This window comes from Podarcis tiliguerta, assembly GCF_965153285.1.
Source record: "Podarcis tiliguerta genome assembly, chromosome: 8".
Lineage (NCBI taxonomy): Eukaryota > Metazoa > Chordata > Lepidosauria > Squamata > Lacertidae > Podarcis > Podarcis tiliguerta.
Genome location: NC_139541.1, coordinates 65,117,857 through 65,136,302, shown reverse-complemented (window position 1 = coordinate 65,136,302; position 18,446 = coordinate 65,117,857). Strand labels below are relative to the sequence as shown.

General features: G+C 45.3%; 1 protein-coding gene across 9 annotated transcripts in view; it reads right to left on the bottom strand.

Annotated features, from left to right (window-relative positions):
• PTPRU (protein tyrosine phosphatase receptor type U) overlaps positions 1-18,446 on the bottom strand; it is a 366,315-nt gene that overhangs the window by 171,722 nt on the left and 176,147 nt on the right. For all 9 annotated transcript variants that reach the window (XM_083454725.1, XM_083454717.1, XM_083454719.1 and 6 more), the window contains exons 3-7: positions 8,001-8,272; positions 5,970-6,051; positions 4,157-4,272; positions 2,113-2,287; positions 606-899 (exon numbers count right to left, since the gene is read on the bottom strand). In XM_083454725.1, the coding sequence (XP_083310851.1) occupies positions 606-899; positions 2,113-2,287; positions 4,157-4,272; positions 5,970-6,051; positions 8,001-8,272 (939 nt within the window). The remainder of the gene's footprint in view (positions 1-605; positions 900-2,112; positions 2,288-4,156; positions 4,273-5,969; positions 6,052-8,000; positions 8,273-18,446) is intronic.

Genomic DNA, 18,446 nt, shown 5'->3' with positions numbered 1-18,446 from the left:
AAGCAGAGCCGCACAGAAAAAAGAAATCAACTTGTAGGCATGAGGTTTGGAATTATAATATTTTGTGCAGGTGAAGGACTGTAGCTCAGCAGCAGAGCATCTACCTTGTATTAGGAAGTCTCAGGTTCAACCCACAGCATCTTCAGGTAGGATGGAGAATATCCTCTATCTGAAACCCTGGAGAGATGCTGCCAGTCACTTCGTCATTACTCAGGTTGATGAACCAGTTGTCTGACTCAGTATAAGGCAGCTTCTAATGTGTCTGTGTTTTGAGGGAAGAGCCATAGTTCAGTGAGAGGGCATCTGATTTGCATGAGGAAGGTGCAGGTTTCAACCCACAGCATTTCCAGGTAGATCTGGGGAAGGCTCCTGGTCTGTGTAGATTACGCTGCCAGTCAGGGTAGACTATAGCAAGTGACACAGAACAATAACCTAACTCTGTATGTAGTAGCTTCTTATGTTCTGATCCCATGGGCAAGAATGAATACTACCCTGTAGGCAAATCATCACTGCTCTGTTGTAGAAGATGCATTTGGGGTGGTATGGCAACTGGTTTTCGTGGTACAAGGAAGCTCAATAAAAACCAAGATAATGAAAGCTCCTACCTGCACACTTTGTCCTGCTGATGAGGGGAGGCCCAGGTTTGCCAGTCCCTCCATCCCCTGGCCGGGTAAGCAGGACACTGATCTCATATTCCGTGTCTGGATCCAAGTGCCACAACTTGTAGGTCTGCATGTTCACAGCGTGAACCTCCGACCACGGCCCAGAGGTCATTCGGTACTCAATTTCCTTCCTTACAATGGGGCCATCGCCGATAATGGAATTGGTGTTGAGCTGGATGATCAGGTACGTCGAGCCTGCTCTCAGCAGCTGCGGGGGTGCAATGGGCGTAGGGGGCTCTGTCCAAAAGGAGAGAGAAGTTGTTACTAGAAGAGACCATCACACCAGCTTCGGATGGTTATCAATAAGAAAGTGGCTTACTAGGACTGCCTGTCCCCATATGAACTGACCCAGACACTACAATCATCATCTGAGACACTTCTTTGTGTGCCTCCTCCATGAAGGGCTTGGCAAAAGGAGAACAGGGCCTTTTCTGTGGTGGGTCCTCACTTGTGGAATGCTGTCCCCAGGGAGGACAAAAACATTCCTCTTCTCCTAGGCCTTTGGATAATTAAACAATCTATGGCCTTTTGAACCGGGGAGATGAGGGATTCTTTCTGTTTGCTACCACCATGGAATGTGTGTTTGTGTTTTGATATTCTAAACTGCCTCATGATCCACAGGTAAAGGGCAGTATAAAAATTTAATTAATAAATAACAATAAAGACAAGGGACCACAACTTTGCATGTGGTAAGAAACAGCAGGAGTCTCCTCTGGTGGGTGGAAAGAGGTTCCCAGTGTTCCTTATCTTCTCAAACGCAGCAGTGGAGGTGAAACCTCAAGGTTTGTATGGCTCTACACTTGAGTCATTGATCCCTGGCCTTCTATGATTCTGTATCAATAATGTACCAGTGCTTGGACAAGATGGCTTTTGAGGTCTCTTCCAAATCGAAGATTCCATGCTCCCCATAATGGCTCAGTCTAAGCAGAATCAAGGTGGCATGGAGCTCATTGTATACCTCTTCTGTTGCCCTCTGCGCGTGCCCCCCCCCCAACCCTCCAAAAAAAAAGTTCAGCAATGTCAAAGCAAATGAGTACACTTAAGGTGCCGCAGTGTTCCATCTAAAATAATTGACACTCAGCTGCACCTGTCAAAATAAATGAACAAAGGACATGCGGCAAAGGCAGATTATTTGCTTTCCCTCCCCCTCCTCTAATAGTTTGTGTTCACTGGCTTGCGAAATCCACCCATCACCAAGAGTTTGGGAGGGTTTCTTTGCTACGTGTGCACAGCAGCCAAGACTCTGCAGTGTCACGCCTGTCTGTTCCCAGCTTCAAAGCACTTTTCTCAGAGCTTTGGTTCAGTGACACAAGACATGAGTTGCAGGGCTTGGCAAAACCAGCATCTGCTGCTGAATTGGAGTCAAATCCTCCCCTAGTTCTTTGCTTTCCAGGTCTGTCTTCTAAGCCCTAAGCCAAAGTCAACCCTCCTGACAGTCACTGCTACATACCTTTCACAATCAGTTCTGCAAAGTTGGAGACGCCAGAGCCCCTGCCAGACTGGGTAACGCAACGGTAAAAGTCCTGGTCTCCGTTGGAAACTTTATCCAGTTGAAAGGAAGCCAGGAATCTCCGGTGGCTGATGTGTTTCACGGAAGCTGCCGGGACAATTGCTCCATTCTGCCTCTGCCATCCAAAAAACAAGAATAAATGGCTTCATCAGGAAGAAGTCATTGGATTCTATTACGTTTCTTGCGGAGCTAAGATCTCATTGGCTCTCGCACACAGTTCCTTTTACTCTATGTGCCTCCCATGCCTTCCTATTATGTGCCCAATGCTGTAGTTTCTCTACTTGCCTACAAGGTCACACATGAGAAGTACATCTTAATCTAGGATGCAACAACATTTTCATGGGTGATCACTTTCAGCATGAAAAGGGGAGTTTGGGAGGGGGTATCAAAGTCTTCTCCAATCTCCCCCTCAAGCTTTTTCATCCCCCCCCCCCCATTTGTGCAATTTCTCTCATTTCCCCACCCTTTAAAGGAGACTTATTCTTGGTAGATGCATGATAACCAGTTGGGGATCATGCAGGGAATATACTGATCTCAATATTGCCAATCAAATTTGTCACAAAGCCAAACCAGAATGGGGGCAATACTTTCTCCTCTCACTCTAAATAGGCTCTTCATTCTCAAACTCCACCAAACTATCACCCAAACAGAGGGATATATTTGCATGTCAAGACCCCGAGGCTACCCACCCCCCTTGATGAATAAGCCACACGAACACAATATATTAGGTTAATGGTTATTGGGCAAATTTAGGCCACAACCTTATTGGTTACAGAATGTGAGTGGTATTGGCTTAGGCACTGGAATTGACCCGACTATATCTGACTCCTGCCCGTCATGCAGGGAGTCCCGTAAGGCTCAACCACCAATAGGGGGAGCACCGTCAATGCAAACCAACTCGAGCTCCCCCAGGGTTTCCAATGGGGTCGTGGCATGGCCCTAGCCCCTCCCCGGGCTTTGGACAAGATCCACACCCTGGATTCCTTTAATGGAATACCCTTTAGATTAGAGACAGGTGATGGCCACACCTCCCCTCCTCCAAACCAAGTTCTACCAATGCCTAGCTGCCACTTGAGCCAAAGGCTCGCTGCCAATACCCTCACATACATGCAACCAATCTTTTATGCCCTCTGTAATATCAGCCAACCAAACATTGTTTCCCCAGTCAGAAAGATGTATGCCATCAACTCCTCCCACACTCCTTTCACTTCAGTCCTATCGCAATCCTAGTCTTTCACAGACCCTCACTTTATGACATATTGTTCATTGCACTAGAATGCTTATTTCTTTATGGAATGGTACAAGCTAAACATGGAGGCAAAGGGTGTCTGGGCGAGGTAAAAAGAAGCATCTCTCTTCCTCTCAAGCAAATAACATTTCCTGCATGCCTAAAACTGGTTGTTTGGGCTTCGAGAAATTGTTTACCTAACAGCCATCCTTCTGTCCAAGCTGAAAGATGGTCAGCTCACAGATGATAGGAAGAAGTTTGCCATTGAAGTACAACTGGATGCCAAGCCAATTTTTTACCTAACTCTGATTCTCTGCCAGGATTAATGGGCACATGCTATAGGTAAAGGGACCCCTGACCATTAGGTCCAGTCGTGACCGACTCTGGGGTTGCGGCGCTCATCTCGCTTTATTGGCCAAGGGAGACGGGTATACAGCTTCCAGGTCATGTGGCCAGCATGACTAAGCTGCTTCTGGCGAACCAGAGCAGCACATGGAAATGCCGTTTACCTTCCCGCTGGAGCGGTACCTATTTATCTACTTGCACTTTGATGTGCTTTCGAACTGCTAGGTTGGCAGGAGCTGGAACCGAGCAACGGGAGCTCACCCCGCCGTGGGGATTCGAACCGCCGACCTTCTGATCGGCAAGTCCTAGGCTCTGTGGTTTTATCAACCATACGGCATCAGGAACTAACAGGACAGAGAAATCCCAGGTTGTTCTTGGGCAGTAATCTTGGTAACCTCCAACCCCACTTACCTGCATAAGGAACCTCTCTGCTTCAGAAGCCTTGCCGGAAGCAACACACTGGAAGGTGGCGTTCTGACCAGCATTCACCTCCACATCACCCAGGCGGGAAAAATGAGGTGCTTTAGCTGCCAAAATATGCATTGAGAAATAAACCCATAGAAATCCCTGGAACTGAATGTCCTTCTCCCTTCCTCCCCCCCCCCTCCTCTCATACGCACATTATATAGCTGCATGCTATGCAGAAGGTCCCAAGTTGAACCCACAGAATTACAAAGCAGCACTGGGGGGAGACTCCTGCCTGAAATCCTGGGGAGTTGCTGCCAGTCGGTGTGGACAGTACTGAGCTAAATATACCAATAATGTGACTCAGTATAAGCCGCCTTCCTATGTTCCTTAGATCTAGCTGCAGTCCAGTCAGCTACAGTGCATGGAATTTGGAGAGGATCCTATCTTGCCCTTCAGCTCAGGCAGCAAAATGCCTTGAGGTGGGCCTTCTCAGTCTTCCTCTGTAATATGGGCATAGCTATCCTGGCCAAATTTACAGGGCTGTGGTGAGGAATGTGGAGAGCACTGGTAGAGCTGAGATAAAATTGCCTCACCAAATGATATACAGTGGTGCCTCGCAAGACGAAATTAATGCGTTCCGCGAGTCTCTTCGTCTAGTGGTTTTTTCGTCTTGCGAAGCAACCCTATTAGCGGCTTAGCAGATTAGTGCTATTAGCGGTTTAGCGGCTATTAGCGGCTATTAAAGGCTTAGCGGATTAGCTGCTAAAAGGCTATTAGCGGTTTAGTGGCTTAGAAAAAGGGGGTGGGGAGCGGAAAAAAATCTCAAGACTCGCAAGACATTTTCGTCTTGCGAAGCAAGCCCATAGGGAAATTCATCCTGCGAAGCGCATCGAAAAACGGAAGACCCTTTCGTCTAGCGGGTTTTCCGTCTTGCGAGGCATTCGTCTTGCGGGGTACCACTGTATCATGATGTTGGAAATAAGGATGGTGCTCTGTTAGAGGCATTGGCCGGTTTCACAATTTCCCCCATGCTGCGATTTCTGCATAACACACACACACACACACACACACACACGCGCGCGCGCGCGCGCACACACACACACACACACACACAAACTATATTTGCCAGGTCAGAAATTATGAAACCAACATCACAATATGGACTTCAAACCAGTTTTGGATGATATATCAACTAGCCCTAACACAGACCATGATTTGTGGTATATTGCCAGGTCAAAAATTATGAAACGGATATCACTATATGGACTTCAAACCAGTTTTGGGCAATATATTGATATATCACCCAGACCTAGCCCCAATTTTGAGCCAAAGCTCACATGTTTATCCCTAAGACAGAAAATATAAAGCACTTACAAAAAAGCATGATGGAATTATCCAAGGTTGTATCCAGCTTTAGTCCTACTCAGCATAGACCACCGAAATGGATGGACATGACTAACTGAATGTCAGTGGGTCTATTCTGAGAAGCACTTAGCCGGAAAAAACCGTGAGTGTTATAATTTTGTTCCAACTGTTTAGCCCTGAGATAATATAATATAAAGCGCTTCAAGCACTTATGAAAGGCATTACCGAAGAAACAGCGAGCATTACTATCACATGGAATTCTATTTGGTTTCGAAATAGAAATTCAGGCAAGAGGAGAGGAAAAAGGAAGAACAACACATAAGAATACAAAAAGACTCAATGTGAGAAAGAAAGGAAAGAAAGGAGTAGCTCACAAACTAACCAGAGAGTTTGGATGTATAAATTAAGCAGATGAATCCTATCTCCAGGCCTAGGCTATAGCAATACTTACAGCAGGGATAGTTCAAGAGCAGGATGTCATCCAATCCTAGGTATCCTCTGTGTTCACTGGAGACCACTGCCTCAAACAGGACCTGAGAAGGAATCAGGTACATATAGATAAACCCTGTCAGGAATACTGGAAGCTGCTTTATTCTGAGCCAGACCATTAGTCCATCAGTACTGTCTACACTGGGGACGCGGGTGGCGCTGTGGGTTAAAGCCTCAGCGCCTAGGGCTTGCCGATCGAAAGGTCGGCGGTTCGAATCCCCGCGGCGGGGTGCGCTCCCGTCGTTCGGTCCCAGCGCCTGCCAACCTAGCAGTTCGAAAGCACTCTCGGGTGCAAGTAGATAAATAGGGACCGCTTACTAGCGGGAAGGTAAACGGCGTTTCCGTGTGCGGCTCTGGCTCGCCAGAGCAGCGATGTCACGCTGGCCACGTGACCCGGAAGTGTCTTCGGACAGCGCTGGCCCTCGGCCTCTTTGAGTGAGATGGGCGCACAACCCTAGAGTCTGTCAAGACTGGCCCGTACGGGCAGGGGTACCTTTACCTTTACTGTCTACACTGACTGCCAATGGTTCTCCAGTGTCTAAGACAAGGTTCTCTTCCAGACCTACCTGAAAATGCCAGGAATTGAACCTGCAAAGTAGGTACTCTACTTCTGAGCCACAGTCCCTCCCAGAGAATTCTAATAGAGTAGGACTGGGAAACCTAGGGCCCTCTGGGGAGTGTTGTACTCCAATTTCCATCGGCTCCAGTTCAGCATGACCAATGATCAGGAATGATGGGAGATGGAATCTGGAAACAACTGGTGGACCATACATTCTGCACTCTTCATGGAGATGCTATAGCCCTGGGACAGCAAAATCCAATATATGTCCGCTTCCACTGAATTCAACATGGCTTACTTCCATGGAGGTGGAAATAGGGTTGATTGTAATTTTATTTTTTAAGTTAAAACAGAACATTTCAAAACTCCACAAGCATCATCTCTGGGTTTGTATCAAGCAATCTATTTTACTTCTACTACTAATAATAATACAGTGTTACCTCGGGTTACAAACACTTTGGGTTACAGACTCCGCTAACCAGGAAGTAGTACCTTGGATTAAGAATTTTACCTCAGGATGAGAACAGAAATCACGTGGCAGCGGTGCGGCGGCAGCGGGAGGCCCCATTAGCTAAAGTGGTACCTCAGGTTAAGAACGGTTCAGGTTAAGAACGGACCTCCGGAATGAATTAAGTTCATAACCTGAAGTACCACTGTAATAATACCATTTTATCTCATGCTTCCTCCAAGGAACTTGAGCTATCATCCATTATTTAATTGACTGATTGATTGATTTGCCTATCTATAACCTACTTAGTCCATATCTAAAGTCCACAGGTTAAAATCAATTGAAGGTCACCATAGAATTAATACACACCAGTAAAAAGAAAAAAGTAAAAAAAAAACAACCAGGAATAAAAATTGGAATAGAACAATTGGAATAGAAAATGCCTTATCATAGCAGCAAAACCTGCAGCAGATTACCATATCCAGCAGCAAAATATCAGGTTAAAAATCTAAAAGCAGAACAAAAGCCAACCAAAGGCTTTCTGAAAGAAGGTCTGTGGCCAATTGCCTGAAGGAGGGACAGGAAACCTGTGACCCTCCAGATATTGCTGAACCCCAGTGATCATCATCCCTGACCAATGACTATGCTGATGGGATGATGGGAGGTGGTATTCTGCAACATCTGAAGGACCACTGTCTCACCATAAAGGAATAAAATGTTGGGGGCCTATGAGGATATTCTACACAGTCCACAAAGAAAAGCAGAAAGCTGTTTTACATATGTTAGAACACTGTAAATCACTTCAGGGTGTCTCACTGGAAGAGATTCATACATTCAATAAATAAATGATGGCGGTGGCGATCAAGTACGATTTTTAAAAGATTAATTACAGAGTGCATGATTTGTTTTGTTCTTAGCCTCCTCCTGCCTGCGTAGCAGAGAAATCCGAACCCAAGCTCTCTCCTGAAAAGTATTTCTCCACTCACCTGGTACTCATTGGGCCAAAACATGCTGACGGATAGTTCCACTTGGTGCCACTGCCGCCCATGGGAGCCAGAGACATTCCACACTACACTGCCCAGTGGACCCCCGTTCACCTTCACGTAGACGTTCAGGGTCCCTGGGCTGTGGCCGTCCCGGCTGTACATGAAGTAGCTGAACTGGAGGCAGTGGGTGTCATTCTCACTGAGTGTCTGGAAGAGGATGTGAGCTTTCTGACCCTGAGCATGTTGAGAGGAGTTGACCATCAGGTAGGATCCTGCAACAAAAACAGAGGAGAATATTGAGCTTTCCTTCAGCAGCGCATGCATCAGAGACTAGGTTTGTGATAGCAAGTGGTTTATGCAGGTTCCCCATCACTCTGCCTGCTTGCCCCACTTCAAACACCACCCAGTACATTGCCCATCTGATAAACACCTTTACCTTGTCTCATGAGTCAAGGCTAGTTTTTACAGGATTAGGGTTGGAGGAGAAATTTGAATCTGTTTAAGTTTCAGTGAGAAACTACTTAATTCTCACTTCTCGAACCGATTCACAAACCAAAACGCTATCCTAAGAAATGCATGTTCCTCCAAACTTTGGGGTGCAGCCAAACAATATGTACAAAAATGCATATATATTAAGTGGGAAGTGTGCATCGAAATGCATTACATTTGTGAAAATAGCATACAAAAATGCATTATATTAGGGGGAAATTGCTTGCAGAAATGTCTACATTTGTCAAAACAACATATGGAGGGCCAGAGATTCCCCACCCCTCATTTATAGAACATAGAAGACATTGGTCCATTTTTTTATCTGAGGAACACCAAGATGACAGCAAAAATGTATAGCCTGAGATCAGTTAGTGAAGCCAGGGCACAGAATATTTAAGCAGAAATAACAATCACAAAGACAGCACCTTGGAGCATATGCAGAGGATTTTTCTCCAACCACTAAGCTACCACAGAGTCCCCCCCCCACACACACACAGAGAGGGAGAGAGAGAGAGAGAGAGAGAGAGAGAGAGAGCGCAGAGACAGCCCAGGTCAGAGCCTCAACAGCTCTTCTTTCTTTTTGGAAATGAAGCCCTAGTCCCACTTCTGCTGCAAGTAAATTACAACCAGAGAACAACTCCCAAAGTTTCCTGTAAAGAGAGCTTTTTAAACCACTCTGCAAATTGCAGCTGTGCAAGGGGAATAAGGGTCTCCAAAAAAAAAACACCTCTCATCACTCTTATTAAACTACAGTTCCCGGGATTCTGTGGGGGGGAACCAATACTGTTTGAAGTAGTATAGTAGTGGTTTAAATGTACAGTGTGAATGTGATTTCAGTCAGTCTATTGAGTCCTTAGAAATCTGCAACTGCACAGCAGTTGAAGCCTGGCTGACAGGAAGGGGTGGCTTACAGGAAGATGAAGGCAATGGAAGAATTTTGGAAGCCAGAACAGATGGCTCCCCCCCCCCCCCTTTGTGGCAAAGCCATTATTAACAACACCATTATCCTAAGTCTGTATTATCAATCACAATGGAGCCAGAAATTGTCATGCAAAATCACCATAAAAGGGAAAAAACCTAGTATAAAAACAACCAATAAAACAGATGTAAAGCAAAGCAAGTTGGTGATAGATGCTATCATATGAACAAATTGGGTCTCCTTTTTATGTTCTGAAAATGATTTTGAGTATAATCACTTATAAATGCATCCTATTAATATCAGTCTCTCCCTTACAGCCCAAAATTGGAAGATTAGGTGTTTATGAAATTATAGCAATGTCTTTTATGGCAGCTATAATTTAATTTGTATCTTTTGCACCAAGGGCTCAAACATCCAGCCCATCTGGATTTTTGGAGGCCTCCATGTAGATCTCTCTCTCTCTCCTCTCTCTCTCTCTCTCTCTCACACACACACACACACACACAGAGAGAGAGAGAGAGAGAGAGAGAGAGAGTGTCCCACCTTATCAATATTATTGCCACTTGAATTGTAGCCAAATAGACCATGATAACTATTTACAACTTGCCTGGAAACTTGCTAGCTGCTTCCCTTCAGCTTTTATTGCCTTGACACTCCTATCTCCACCTGGATTTAAGCCATTTAATTTCGAGTTCCGCCTCTTCGAATCATTTAACACATAGCTGCTTCTGACTTTAAGCAGTGCTCAGCAGGCTGTTAGGCAGTTCAGAGGCCATTAGCATAACAAATGCCATCTCATCTCTGAAGCTCAGCTTGGGGGGAGAGCCGGGGACAGGGATTCAGCTTCACCCATCACACCATTCAAGTATCTGCAGAGGGTTTCCCCCCATCCCACTCTTCCTTGCACTTTGGGACCTCCACGGCATACCCTCCAACATTTTTGTCCCCAAAACTGGGACATCAGAAGGGTTGCGCCAAAGCACCTTCCAGTCTGTCGCTCTGGCGTGAGTCAAAAGGGGTCGGAAGGTGCTCTGGTGCAACCCTCTTGACTTGCACCAAAGTGAGCATCTTTTGGTCTGGCTCTCTGGTGCAAGGACTCACGCCAGAGAGCCAGGCCAAAAAAGGGACATTCCATGATGCAAACTGAAGCCAGGATGGGCTTCTGTGATTCAAGGATGTCCCACTTAAAATAGGACAGTTGTCAAGATGGAAGGAAGAAACAACCCCGACCAGAGAAGAACGGTAAATCAAGTTGATGGACTATGCCAAAATGGCAAAACTAAGTGGGAAGCTCAGGAATCGATAAGATAAGATTTTTTTTTAAAAAAAAGAAAAGAATGGGAAATGTTGATAATGCATATACAAAATCATTGCAAGCAGGTCAAAACATTAGCAGGATTTTAAACACCCTTGTAATGTAACAGAATGTATAGATAATCTGGGAAAAGGAAAAATTGGAGAAGTATTGATATGCAATTGAAAATAGAATCAATAGGACCCATGGAAGGGGTGGCGGGGGGAGGTCAGGAGATTCAGAGTAATCTTGAGAATTAGATTTGGAATTGTTTTTGTTGTATGTTTATATTTAGGAAAATCAAATAAAAATGTATTTCACAATCAATCAATCAATCAATGACAGTTGTGGGATATGCCTTGCCTATCAGAGGGTCTGTGGCACATACCCCTCAACATTCCAGGACATTCCCAACAGAGGGTGGGGGCTTTGCTCTCATGCAGGTCACATGACTCACACAAGAGCATAGCCTGGAAGACGTGCATCCTGTTTTTGCCCTGGGACACGTTGGAGGGTTTGGTGGCACCATTCACATAATGAAAATGACTGCAGAGATATCTACCTTTTCAAAAGTAGGGGGGACCACAGTACTTGGCTGATGGGGAACCACTGCTCTAAATTATCCCCCCATCACTGGATAGGGAATAAATTGCCAAAAAAAAAAGTATATGTATGCAATTACATGTATATGTAATTGTAACCTGAATACAACACACCAAATGTGTCCTGTGGATTAAAAAATCACATGTGACTATCTCAGAAATGGAAGCCATCTTAGGTCCCATCTGCACTACATGGTATCATATCAGTCATGGCTTCCCCCAAAGAAGTTTGGGATGTTTGTTTGTTAAGGGTTTTAGGAGACCCCTAAACAGTCAAACTCCTGGGAATTGTAGCTCTGTGAGGAGGCCAGAGGTCTCCTCTAAGAACTCTTAACAAACTACGCTTCCCAGCACAGGGGAAGCCATGGCTGTTTAAAGAATATGATACTGCTTTGAATGTTTAGTGCAGATGGGGCCTTTAAAGGCACCTTACTCAGACACACATGGTCGGAATAACCTGAAAATGCAACAGACAACCAACCAACCGATCAACCAACCAGTGTAAGCCCTGGATTCTGTAAGTTAAGTAAAATGATCCCATTTATATAAATCTAGGAATGCTTTCTTGACAGTACCCTTTTAAATTTTAATCGCATTTACTCAATTGATTCATTTAATTTCCATGAAGCCACATGGATGCAGGTTTTTGTTTTGCTTTTTTAAAGAATCATTCACTGGACAAATTCCAGTTTCGGCCGAATGAAAACAGAGCAATTAAACCAGCATTATCAAATGCAGGCCAATGAAGATGTGCTCCGTCCCTGCCTTCTACTGGATGAGGGAAGAATTGCTGGCTATTGTGGCACAAATTCTGCCAGCCAGGCCCCCGTCCTTCCAAGACGTTCCCGTTCTAAGCTGGTGGCACAAGAAGCGACATGCCTTGAAGTCTGTTCGGAGGCTCCACATTCAGAGTCCAAACGTAGTCCAAAGATAGATTCACAGCTGGGAGGAAAACCTTGCATCATTCCTGAACCAGCATCTGCTTTCATACTTATTTGCTGTTGAGCCGGGTTCATGCTGTGCCACTCATCCTGGCAATTTCATCAGCTCTTCTCTCTTCCGAGGGCTGATGGGGGTGGGGAGGGTAGCAGAAGCCAGCACAGAAAAGCCCAGAAGGCGAGGGAAATAGCGGGAACGGAGATGAGAGGAAGAGGGTGGATTTTTTTGTTTTGCCCATTTCCCAACTCAGTGCATTGAATCCAAAGCCCAAGGGAAGATGTTCTTTAATTCATGGCAGAGAGAGACAGAGAAGCAGATGAGGGGAAAACAGTAAAGGAACTTCCTGCTGGATTTTGGTAAAAACATAGGAAGCTGCATTATACTGAGTCATATCAATAGTCTATCTAGCTCAGTAGTGTCTTAATTGAGAGGCAGAAATTCTCCAGGGTTTTGTGCACAGGGCATTCTGAGTCCTAGCTGGAGCTGCTGCAGCCCTGCTACCATCTTTCTTCTTGCATTTCTTTAATTGGGGGCTAAAAGCAGCAGCAGTCACGAAATTAAAAGACTTCTGCTCCTTGGGAGAAAGGCGATGGCAAACCTAGACAGCATCTTAAAAAGCAGAGACCTTACCAACAAAGGTCCGTATAGTAAAAGCTATGGTTTTCCAAGTAGTGATGTATGGAAGTGAGAGCTGGACCATCAAGAAGGCTGATCGCCAAAGAATTGATGCTTTTGAATTATGGTGCTGGAGGAGACTCTTGAGAGTCCCATGGACTGCAAGAAGATCAAACCTCTCCATTCTTAAGGAAATCAGCCCTGAGTGCTCACTGGAAGGACAGATCCTGAAGCTGAGGCTCCAATACTTTGGCCACCTCATGAGAAGAGAAGACTCCCTGGAAAAGACCCTGATGTTGGGAAAGATGGAGGGCACAAGGAGAAGGGGACGACAGAGGACGAGATGGTTGGACAGTGTTCTTGAAGCTACAAGCATGAGTCTGACCAAACTGCGAGAGGCAGTGGAAGGCAGGAGTGCCTGGCATGCTCTGGTCCATGGGGTCATGAAGAGTCAGACACGACTAAACGACTAAACAACAACCAAAGCAGCAGCAACATTAGCAGAGACTCGTCAGAATCAGAGACTATCCAAAGCACGTGTGGAAACAACTGTCCTTTTCTGAAGGCTGGGAGAGAAGAGGCAAAAGGAGTTTCCCAAGAGAGGGAGTTTCCAGATCCTATGCACCACCACCAAGCAGGCCCTGTCCCATGTACACACCAGGTGAACTTCAGGTGGTGGTGAAACGGGCAACCAGCAGAATGTACAAGCAAACAATGCACAAGTAACAATCAATAGGTATGCATCTGCCAATACTTGGTGATCCCCACTCCAGTGGCAAAAACAGGAATATCATCAACAGAACTCATGATTTCCCTTGATCTCTCTCCCTGTACCTCCTATTTTAATTGCTGGTGCTTCACTTTTACATTTACTTGTTAATTATTTCATTGTATTTTGAATGCCGTTAGCCCCCTTGAGCACTACTTTGGTAAGTGGAAAGGTGGTATATAAAATAAGTAAGAGGAGGAGGAAGAGTTAGTCACAACGGTTATATGCTTCCTCCAGGATGAGAGACAGCAACCAGTGAATTCCGGTTGCTGGGGAACAACTGCAAAATAGGCTGGTTGCCAGGGGTGGCCCACCCCATTTTGCCCCCTAAGGAGAAATGAGAAGGGGCTGCCACTCACCTGACCCTGCTGCAAGCCTTGGTTACTGAGGTTGTGCAGCAGCACAACTCTGGTGGCAGCAGGGCTAGGCTGCAATATTCCACCATCCAAGGCGGCTGCTTCAGCCCATGGATTGGGCAGCCCTGATTATTGCCCTCACGTCCTGCTTTGGGGCTCCCCACTGGCATCTGGTGGCTGCTGTGAATAATAGGATGCTGGACTAGATAGGCCTCTGGTCTTACACATTTATGGGAGTCTGATTCTGGATGGTCCAGCTCCAACTTCAACCCTCTATTCATTGGACCATACGGTGGTTCCCACTGCTGAGGAAAAGCTCTTGTCTATGTATTCATCACCATCTTCCACATTCCCACTCCCCACCAAGCATCGCTGCCTCAGAGCCGACATCCCTCTAATATTTTAAAGAGAAAAAGCATTTATTCAGTGGAACTCAGCCACATGCTGACTGATATGTCGATTCCCTTTTCGCCTCCAATTCTTCTCCCCTTGTGTGAAATTATTAATGTGCTAATGAGGTTGGGCCCACTTGGCCCAGGAAACGCTGTTCCCAACAACACCACTTTGAGTTTGCTCCTTCATCTGAACTGCAGCCAAGAGCTGTCTTTAGAAAGCCATCCTTTGCACAGTCCAATCTCCTAGGGCCTCATTTATTAATGACGAATATTTCCTCCTCGCAATGCCAGCCAAGGATGAGACAAAAATTAAACTGCTGCAGGGGACCTCAGAGTGATGATATCCTGCCTCAGCCAGTGGAGCGGGGAGAATGAAATTCTCTGGATGGCAGGTACCTTTCAGTTCTCTCAAATCCATAGGGCTTTTTAAAGGAAATACCTTAAGGGGGGGAGAATGTTTGACCCCTTCAGATGTTGCTAAACTACAATTTCCATCAGCCCCAACAAGCATGGCCAATGGCCAGGGATGATGGGAGTTCAGTAGCATCTGCATCTCTGTTTGAATAGTTTTTAAGGTGTCTTCATTGTTTTTTGAGCCATTGTTGAGAGCCAGTGTGGTGTAGTGGTTAAGAGCGGTAGTCTCCTAATCTGGGGAACCGGGTTCGCTTCTCCACTCTTCCACATGCAGCTGCTGGGTGACCTTGGGCCAGTCACACTTCTTTGAAGTCTCTCAGCCCCACTCACCTCACAGAGTGTTTGTTGTGGGGGAGGAAGGGAAAGGAGAATGTTAGCCGCTTTGAGACTCCTTAAAGGGAGTGAAAGGCGGGATATCAAATCCAAACTCCTCTTCTCTTCTTCTTCTTTTATTGCTTAACCACTTGTTGTTTGCCTCCCTGGGCTCCTTTGGGAGGAAGGTTAGGATATAAATTTAATTCACCATCATCTTGTGGAACTTCATCCCCACAGAGGTGTATCTCGCTCCTTCATTATACAGCTTTTCACTGAAGGTGTAACCCTTGCTCTTAATGCTTGAGGTGCGCATTCTTAGAACCCACCTTATTTCTGCCATTTTAAATTGTTTTAAACTGTTTCCATATTGTGTAATATTGTGTTGCAACCCCCCTGAGGGTTAAGGGTAAGTAATAAATTGTTGTTGCTGTTAAATATAGGCATCTCCCCACATATGCATCTTAGACTCAGGCACAACAAGGGGCTGGGAAATAAAGAAATAGATTTAAATTGCAAACAGGAGTGAAAAGGATAAAAACAGCCAGAAAAGAGCGGGAAAGCTGCAGTCAGTGGCACAAGCTACAGCGTTAAGTGTTTCAAAGCACTCCAGATTTTGCCAAGCGAGTGTTCCCTTCCCCATCATGGAGGTGTAATGATTAAGCCACATGCGGTGTAGCCTAATTATCTTGTAGCTGGAATTTCAGTTGATACAGTTTTTTTTCCTCACTTGACCTCTTTCGGCTTCTACAAGCAATTTCAGCTAGTGCGCACCTATTAAGGGTACAGAACCCCTATCCTTCTTCGGTTATCCTAATGGGGAATGTGGCACCCGTTGGGTTTTCTACTTGTCAGGAATCTAATTAAAGGCATAAAGTCTTCATCAGGATATTTCTCAAAGGGGTGGCCTGGCAAAAGGAAAAAAATGACCTCGGGGTCTTAATTATCAAATTCCTCCTTCCCAACTGGGTTTTTAAGAGATCACGGCAAAGTGGTTTCACACTCAATTATTCACCCCACGCAGAGGTCATCTGACATTTCCACTGGGCTTATTGTGTGGCATAATCTGCCAATATAGGATAGGGTTGGTCAGCCTTTTTTGTCCGCCGAGGGTCATATTTAGCAAAGAGTGGGCAGTCAGGGGCTACATGCCAGTAGGCTATCTCAGAAGCATAGCTAACAGCAGAGCTATTGACATCACCGTCCTCTCTTTGGCCCCTGCTTAAAACATTTTCATTAGGCAAGCCTGCCCAGACCCATCGACGCAGGCATGTTTGCATCACTTTGACTGTCAGTCTCAATTGTTTTAGAGTGTTTTTAGCTGTTTTCATTAACAGCTTTAATACTTCTTGCAATCCGCTTAGAGGTTTTACTACAGTCAAGAGGTATCTATGTTTTGCCATAATAAATAAGTGCACCTGGCAGAAAACAACATGCCTCACAATATTTGGCCACCTCACACAGAAATATGACCTCCTGCAGCATTGAGCATGGCCTTATGGAAGAGGATGTTGACCACCTCCATGTGCCAAAGCTAGGAACCAGCCTTTTCTTAGTGGAAAAGTGCGCAGTAAGATTGTCATGAGGAGGACATAGAAAATGGCCCTCTACTTCACATTGACCGGTGGCCCCTTCTCTGCTGCCTTAAATATTACTTAGCTTGAGGGACAAATCAATCTGCACCAGATATAAGGCAGCTTTCTACATTCCTGGGGACTACTCTGCATGGATTTATTTTCCTGTAGGTCAGCCTTCCCTGGCCTGGTGCCCTGCAGATGTTGTTGGACTACAACTCCCATCATGCCTGACCACCAGCCAAGCTGACTGGGGGAACCTGAGATGTACAACACTTGAAGGGGACCAGGTTATATAAGGATGCTATAGGCATTCGTTTGGCGTCACCTTTCCCCTCCTTTAAACAGCCTACCACTATCACCCATCTTGACATTTTCTTTCCTCCTTTATTTTCAGTTTCCTTAGTTGCTCTTCATGGCAACTCACCATTAGGAAAATGGCAATGTGTGTATTTTCACAATAAATTAAGACTGAATTAAAATCAAGGTTTCAGCAAAATTAAGGGTATGTGTGTGAGAGGCCCAAGGGAGAGGCTTAGGGTAATTAACTATAATAATTAATTATTATTATTATTATTATTATTTATTTATACCCCGCCCATCTGGTTGGGTTTCCCCAGCCACTCTGGTCAGCTCCCAACCGAATATTAAAAACACAGCATCACTAGCCTGCAGAAAAGTGTCCAAGAAACAATAATACATACATGGACTGATCTCATGTCCTTTGTTGATGCCAGAAAAAATTAGATTAAGGAACTTACCAGATTGAATATTTTCTGACCCAGTAATTCAAATGCCAACAGTTTATAACTAACACTGAGCCAAATATACACACACATACATGTAGGACTTTTTGCCCCTTGATAAAGCAAAGAGATTTTTGACTTCTTTTGGGTAATAGACAGATTCTAAGAATTCTCAGACTCTTTGGTCAATGGGGCAACCATATTTTACCCTGCCCTATGCTGCTGGGAATAACATTATATAATGACACATTGCTACTCCCATGTGGCATTTTGTCTCAATAATGTTTGGCCACCTCTTATTTAAAGGTCAGAATATTTCACCCTTAAAAATGTGTCATCGTCCCCACAAGAAAATATAATCTAATATCCATGGTTATTTTTTCCACAGCCCAAAAACTAATGAAAATCACTGGACCAAATACTTTGGATGACCCTGATTACCATTTTCACCTCCAATAGAAGATTTTAATCCAAACCAAAGAAGCACTTCAGGCTTCCTTCCCTGCCTCCTGGCCTCTGTTGGTAGCACTGGGAAATTTATATTTCCTAGTGCTCCTAGCTCACAGGTGTAGAAGCATGAGAAGAGACACCTATGCCTCCTTCCATTCTACCACTGCCAGAGTAGGAAGTCAGTTGTTGTTGTTTAGTTGTTTAGTCATTTAGTTGCATCCGACTCTTCATGACCTCATGGACCAGAGCACGCCAGGCACTCCTGTCTTCCACTGCCTCCCGCAGTTTGGTCAAACTCATGCTGGTAGCTTCGCAAACACTGTCCAACCATCTCGTCCTCTGTCATCCCCTTCTTCCTTGTGCCCTCCATCTTTCCCAACATCAGGGTCTTTTCCAGGGAGTCTTCTCTTCTCATGAGGTGGCCAAAGTATTGGAGCCTCAGCTTCAGGATCTGTCCTTCCAGTGAGCACTCAGGGCTGATTTCCTTAAGAATGGATACGTTTGATCTTCTTGCAGTCCATGGGACTCTCAAGAGTCTCCTCCAGCACCATAATTCAAAAGCATCAATTCTT